Source organism: Malurus melanocephalus, unplaced genomic scaffold (assembly GCF_030028575.1).
Source record: "Malurus melanocephalus ecotype Western Australia unplaced genomic scaffold, MMel_1.1 scaffold_476, whole genome shotgun sequence".
In the NCBI taxonomy this organism is placed as follows: Eukaryota; Metazoa; Chordata; class Aves; order Passeriformes; family Maluridae; genus Malurus; species Malurus melanocephalus.
In genome coordinates this window covers 392,686-399,673 of record NW_026623708.1, presented here as the reverse complement: position 1 = coordinate 399,673, position 6,988 = coordinate 392,686, and the positions used below count along the sequence as shown (strand labels likewise).

Genomic DNA, 6,988 nt, shown 5'->3' with positions numbered 1-6,988 from the left:
GACACCCTGGGGCTCATCGACAAGAAACTGCTGTGGGATGTCAATGTGACAGGTGAGCAGTGCAGCACCTTTCCCAAAGCCACATCTATCTGTGTTCTGATCAGGAAAGGGAGTGTTTGACCCGTGCTTGTTTTGAGCGGGGTTAACAGGGCTGTTCTGCATCCTGCACAGAGGTACCCAAGGGTGCAAAGCTCCTGCATGGGTAGCTCTGAGCAGTTCTGGGTCTCTCCACACCCATCTGCCCCATCATGCAGGGTTACCCACTCCTGTCAACATTCACATGTGCCCATCCTGCTCAGGCTGTACCTTCAGTAGTGATAGTCATAAATCCACACGGCTTCCCTCATTGACACCCTGGGGCTCATCGACAAGAAACTGCTGTGGGATGTCAATGTGACAGGTGAGCAGTGCAGCACCTTTCCCAAAGCCTCATCTGTGTTCTGATCATTGTTCAGGAAAGGGGGTCAAAACCCTGAGCTTCTTTTGAGCGGGGTTAACAGGGATGTTCTGCATCCTGCATAGAGGTACCCAAGGGTGCAAAGCTCCTGCATGGGCAGCCCCCAGCAATTCTGGCCCTCTCCACACCCATCTGCCACTGCAGGGTAATGCAGGGTCACTCATTCTTGTCAACATTCACATGTGTCCATCCTGCTCAAGCTCTGCCTTCAGTAGTGATAGTCATAAATCCACACGGCTTCCCTCATCGACACCCTGGGGCTCATCGACAAGAAGCTGCTGTGGGATGTCAATGTGACAGGTGAGCAGTGCAGCACTTTTCCCAAACCCACATCTATCTGTGTTCTGATCAGGAAAGGAAGTGTCTGACCCGTGCTTGTTTTGAGCGGGGTTAACAGGGCTGTTCTGCATCCTGCACAGGCGCACCCAAGGGTGCAAAGCTCCTGCATGGGCAGCTCTGAGCAGTTCTGGGTCTCTCCACACCCATCTGCCCCATCATGCAGGGTCACCCACTCTTGTCAACATTCACATGTGCCCATCCTGAACCTGCTCAGGCTCTGCCTTCAGTGGTGATAGTCATAAACCCACACAGCTTCCCTCATCGACACCCTGGGGCTCATCGACAAGGAGCTGCTGTGGGATGTCAATGTGACAGGTGAGCAGTGCAGCACCTTTCCCAAAGCCACATCTGTGTTCTGATCATTGCTCAGGAAAGGGGGTTCAAAACCCCGTGCATCTTTTGAGCGGGGTTAACAGGGCTGTTCTGCATCCTGCACAGAGGTACCCAAGGGTGCAAAGCTCCTGCATGGGCAGCCCCCAGCAATTCTGGGCCTCTCCACACCCATCTGCCCCATCGTGCAGGGCAATGCAGGATCACCCACTCCTGTCAAAATTCACATGTGCCCATCCTGAACCTGCTCAGGCTGTACCTTCAGTGGTGATAGTCATAAATCCACACAGCTTCCCTCATCAACACCCTGGGGCTCATCGAAAAGAAACTGCTGTGGGATGTCAATGTGACAGGTGAGCAGTGCAGCACCTTTTCCCAAAGCCACATCTGTGTTCTGATCCTTGTCTGTTCAGGAAAGCAGGTTCAAAACCCCGTGCTTGTTTTGAGCGGGGTTAACAGGGCTGTTCTTCATCCTGCACAGAGCTACCCAAGGGTGCAAAGCTCCTCCTGCATGGGCAGCCCTGAGCAGTTCTGGGTCTCTCCACACCCATTTGCCCCATCATGCAGGGTTACCCACTCTTGTCAACATTCACATGTGCCCATCCTGAACCTGCTCAGGCTCTGCCTTCAGCAGTGATAGTCATAAATCCACACGGCTTCCCTCATCGACACCCTGGGGCTCATCGAAAAGAAACTGCTGTGGGATGTCAATGTGACAGGTGAGCAGTGCAGCACCTTTCCCAAAGCCACATCTGTGTTCTGATCAGGAAAGGAAGTGTCTGACACGTGCTTCTTTTGAGCAGGGTTAACAGGATTGTTCTGCATCCTGCACAGATGCACCCAAGGGTGCAAAGCTCCTCCTGCATGGGCAGCCCTGAGCAGTTCTGGGCCTCTCCACACCCATTTGCCACTGCAGGGCAATGCAGGATCACACACTTCTGTCAAAATTCACATGTGCCCATCCTGAACCTGCTCAGGCTCTGCCTTCAGTGGTGATAGTCATAAACCCATGCTCAGTGGAACTTTCTGAAACGATTCACCTCTGGAATCCTCATGCCCATCTCATAAATTTATTCTTCTTCTCCCTCCCCACACAGCATCCCTGCCTRTGTACATTTTTCAATTTTTACAAATACTGCAGACTTTGGCAGTATTTCTATTCTTTTTCTTCTTCCTTTTCTCCTTTTCCTCCCATTTACCATAAAGTCTGCATGTGCAAGAAGGCAGCTGAGAGGAACAAGAGCTGTCCCACTATGATTTTACACTTTAAAATTCTCCAACAGAGTCAAAGCTATGGGAGGGAGGGGTATCAGAGACTCAGTGATGTGATTTCTCCTTCTCCTGAGCCACACCCATTCTTCATGAAAGATCAGATGAAGGGAGAAGGTTTTGATGTAGAAATCACCCATGTAGCATCAGTTGCCAGGAAATTTAAATGTATTTCCTTTAAGAACAATTTCACCCCTGTCCTAAGATGTCAAAAACCTCAATGCCTTTGAAAGAACTTTGTTCCTCTATGCCACAGACACAGAGCTTCTCCACAGAAAAATAAGGAACATATTTGTACAGGCAGCATTTTAAAGATATTGGCTACTCACCAGTGTTCAGAGAAGACAGAATTCATGGTAGTCGAGTTGTTTCCTACATGTCCCTTAAAAAGAGTGGGATGGCATCTTAGTTGTTTTGCTTTTTTAAAAACTTTATATCTAGTTTGATTTTATCAAGGCCCTTCTGCATTTTATTACTCTTCCTCATTTTCTAAAGAGTATTGATGGGAGGAATTAAGTGATTATTTTTAAAATAATGTAATAAATTGGTTTTTTTCCAGATGACCCTGGCTTGCATGTCATCTAAACATAGTGACTTGCATGAACTCATTTTTCACAATATTTCTGTCTGTGTAACTCTTTTTCAGTGCACTTCCTTAATGTTTCTGAAATCCTCATCCAGATTTGCTTTCCATTTGTTTCAATTTCTTTCTTTTTCTTGTTCAAGCTTGAAAAGAGGAMTTTTGATGCCCTAACAATATTCAGTTCAATAATTCTTCCTATTTTTCACTCATTAAAGACTTCATATTTTGCTGCCAATATTCCTGGCTCTTCTGAAACTCTTTAATTCATTATATTCTTTTCAGTCCCACTGGTCTGATCTGCATTGTGCTGCCTTCAGTTGTTGTTGTAACAGACTGAGCAGATTTGGAAGATCATTTATGTGCCTCATTGCCAGTGTTTGATTTTATCCCCTAGATTTTAGGCCACACTCTTCTGAAATCAGTCTTTTTTGTTTCAAATGCCTTTGAGTTTTGTCTTCCCTTCTGAAGTCACTGACCTTTCTACACTTAATTTCTCTCATTATGCCATGCACAACAAATAAGGCAATTTCTGCCTCAAAGCTGGGTGGAAAAAGAAGATTCTAATTGCAATTATAACAACACAACTTATTAAAGTATTTATTTCCCCCTTCAATGTACTTTCCTAGTTTAACCTTCTGGGCTGTTTGAAAGACTTTGAACAGTTGACCTCTGCTGCCCCCAATGAAAGCATTATGATTGGATTCTAAAAAGATGAAATCCATTCTAAATGGATGAAATCCACTTTATGACCTTTAACTACATGTTATTGTGCCTTGCTTCACCAGATTTCTCTCCTCTCCTCCTCTCCTTTCCACAAAAAAAATTAGTCAATTGAACAGTGGATAGAATTGCACTGGGCGTGACTGATTTTGGAGCAAACCTTCAGGTCCTGCATTAATTCTGTCTCTGCTTAGCCAAGAAAAACCACCCAAGAGCATCCTAAAGGCTGAAAAAGCTTCAGAACAGAGAATGAATGACACCTAAGGACAGGGGCAGCTCCTGAAGTTTTTCTGTCTTAAGCAAAGTCAATCCAACCAAGAGGTAGGAGTCCCTCAATCTGTGGTCAGAACCCACGCTAAGTTGAGGAAGGGAAAAAAATTTGATTCTTGGCATAAAAAACTCCCAAAACATGCAATTAAGACAAATTTTTCACCCTTGTTTAACTCTGGAAGGTGCACTAATATTACTTAAATATTTAGGCAGAGGAGATTGAGTGCCATTGAATATACAGCCCTATTCAGGACAGGATTCTTCCATCAGCAGGGAGGGGAGATGTGGCCAAGCTCAGGCCAGAGATGCTGTTTCTGCTCTGAAAAGCCCATTTTTTCCTGTCTGGGAAGCTCTAGACTGCCTTGCATGTTTGTCTTTTGAAGGTACCCAGCTGCTGCTGGAGGCGTGTGTCCGCTGCAACGTCCAGCACTTCATTTACACCAGCACCATAGAGGTGACGGGCCCAAACTGCAGAGGTGACCCCATTTTCAACGGTGATGAGGACACAGCTTATGAGAGCACCTCCAAATTTCCTTATGCTCAAAGCAAGAGACTGGCAGAGGAATCGGTGCTGAAGGCTGATGGCCARGTGCTGAAGGATGGTGGCACGCTGATGACTTGTGCCCTGAGGTCCATGTACATTTTTGGGGAGGGGTGCCCGTTCCTCCAGGGCCACCTGGATAAATGTCTGCTGAACCAGAACGTTTTCCTGCGTTTCTCCAGGAAGGAGGCTCTGGTGAACCCCGTGTACGTGGGGAACATCGCCTGGGCGCACGTGCAGGCGGCCAAAGCCCTCAGAGCACCCCAAAAAGCCAAACACATCCGGGGGAATTTCTACTACATCTCAGATGACACCCCTCACATGAGCTATGCTGATCTCAACTACGAGCTGACCAAGGAGCTGGGATTTGGGATCGAGCAGCAGCTCCCCATGCCCCTGACAGTGCTCTACTATTTCTCTCTGCTGCTGGAGATGGTCAGCTTCTTGCTGAGACCCTTTGTCAGGTACATCCCCTCCACCAACCGGCACCTGGTCAGGCTGCTCAACACCCCCTTCAGCTTTTCTTACAGGAAAGCACAGCAGGATTTTGGATACGTGCCCCGCTACACGTGGGAGGAGGCCAAGCAGGGCACCAGTGAGTGGATTGCCTCTGTCATCCCCCAGAGAAGGCTGTGCTTGCAAAGCAGCAATKCCTGAGCCTCAAGAGGAGCTGAGACCCTAAAAAAGGCCTTGAGCCAGGGGAGACCTACAGCAGCAGATCACTGCAAAGCATCTCAATGAATACTTTAACAGCCCCCACACCAACCTCAGAATAAATAAAATGAAATGTGCATTTGTTTGTTGAGGGTAACGGTGCTCTGGAGTCCACTCCCACTTCTACACCTTTGCAGCGCAAAGATTTGTTTTAGTAAGACTCCCCACAATCCTCGGTGTGAACACTTCAGCCCTTCCTTCACTCACATCACCTCTAAGGCTTCTGTAAAACATGCAAAGATTTGTTTTAGTAAGACTTTAGTAAGACAGTCCTCGGTGTGAACACTTCAGCCCTTCTTTCACTCACTCACATCACCTCTAAGGCTTTTGTAAAACATGCAAAGATTTGTTTTAGTAAGACTCCCCACAGTCCTCGGTGTGAACACTTCAGCCCTTCTTTCCCTCCCATCACCTCTAAGGCTTTTGTAAAACACGCAAAGATTTGTTTTAGTAAGACTCTCCACAGTCCTCGGTGTGAACACTCCAGCCCTTCCTTCACTCACATCACCTCTAAGGCTTTTGTAGAACACGACTCATCCTAGAAGTAAGTTACAAATAGGCACCACTCAGCTCCACCCAATGCACCAGGGCTTGCCAAGCTCACCAAACCTGCAGAGACAGGAGCCACTCGATGCCAAGTGCTGGAACAAATCTCGTTCACTTTTCCAAGGGTTTTGTGCAGTTTGTTGTTTGCCTGACAGTCAAACTTTGAGCACTGTGCAGCARTTTTGGRAGSATTGTCTGCCYGTGGRGGGACACACGATAAAACAGATGGTGGGGGAGAGAATGAGCCCAAACCACGACAGTGGGGAAAGGTGTTTTGGGCAAGGGATTGTCACGATCCGCTTAACCCAAGCGGGAGTCGTGATGGTTTGTTATCAGAATCTCAGAGTGCAAAAGAGACGAGGGGGCAAGTAGATATATTTTAAATAATCAAGAATAATTTATTTGGATTTTTTGCGATAGAAGAGAGTGAGAGAGAGAGAGAAAAACAGTGGGTTGTATAGCTACCAAACGGCTCCGGCGAGCCCATGCAGTCTGAATTTCATAGGTTTGCCAGCAGTCCATTGGGGGGATCCCATCAGGGTCTTTTTGGAGAGACTTTTTATAATCCTTTTGAAAGCGGGTGGCAGCAGCCAGGGGGTTGGGAAGTATGGAAACTTGTGAAGTATGGAAACTTGTGAAGCATGGAGAAATCGGCTGAGCGGTGGGGAGAGAATGTCCATTGTTCCCTGAGGTGTGCAGTATGGGGTCGCACCGCTCTCTTTTCGTTTCCACATCAGGAGCAGCGCAGCCATCCATGGTTTACACGCTGTACCTTCCAGCCTAGGAGCTGGAAATTTGGCAGYCATCCCACCTTGATCTGGCTCGGACTCCTTTGAGCAAAAATCCCCCTTTCTCCCTCCTTGGGGTTTTTGGGGTGTTCAGTCTCGATGATGGTGAGACAGTCCAAGGTTTTCTGTAGGGTCTCTTACAGGGATGGTCCGGAGCGGCCGCTGGGTGGGGTGAGAGCAGTGCAAAGCTGAGATTTTTCCTGGAGTCCCCTCTTGCAGCTCCTGGGAGAGGATACAGAGCGGGATGGGAGCGCAGATTTGCCCCGAGATGCTCGGGAAGGAAGAAGGATCCGATCAGCTCAGTGGGATCGATGCTTTGTCTCATTTGTTCTGTGCCTCTCGCTGCCACAAGATGGGATCTGCAGCGATGCCTTCCCATCGCTCGCTCTGCAAAGCCCGACTTAACATTCCGACTGCGGAGTTTGTGTCTT

The 6,988-nt window shown here is 47.8% G+C and overlaps 1 protein-coding gene across 1 annotated transcript in view; it reads left to right on the top strand.

The window, feature by feature from the left end:
* Positions 1-5,326, top strand: part of LOC130582277 (3 beta-hydroxysteroid dehydrogenase/Delta 5-->4-isomerase-like) — a 10,697-nt gene extending 5,371 nt beyond the window's left edge. Inside the window, exons 3-4 of the mRNA XM_057380890.1 lie at positions 1,772-1,845; positions 4,352-5,326. Coding sequence (XP_057236873.1) covers positions 1,772-1,845; positions 4,352-5,166 — 889 coding nt within the window. The 3' untranslated portion in view covers positions 5,167-5,326. The remainder of the gene's footprint in view (positions 1-1,771; positions 1,846-4,351) is intronic.
* The last annotated feature ends 1,662 nt before the right edge of the window (positions 5,327-6,988 follow it).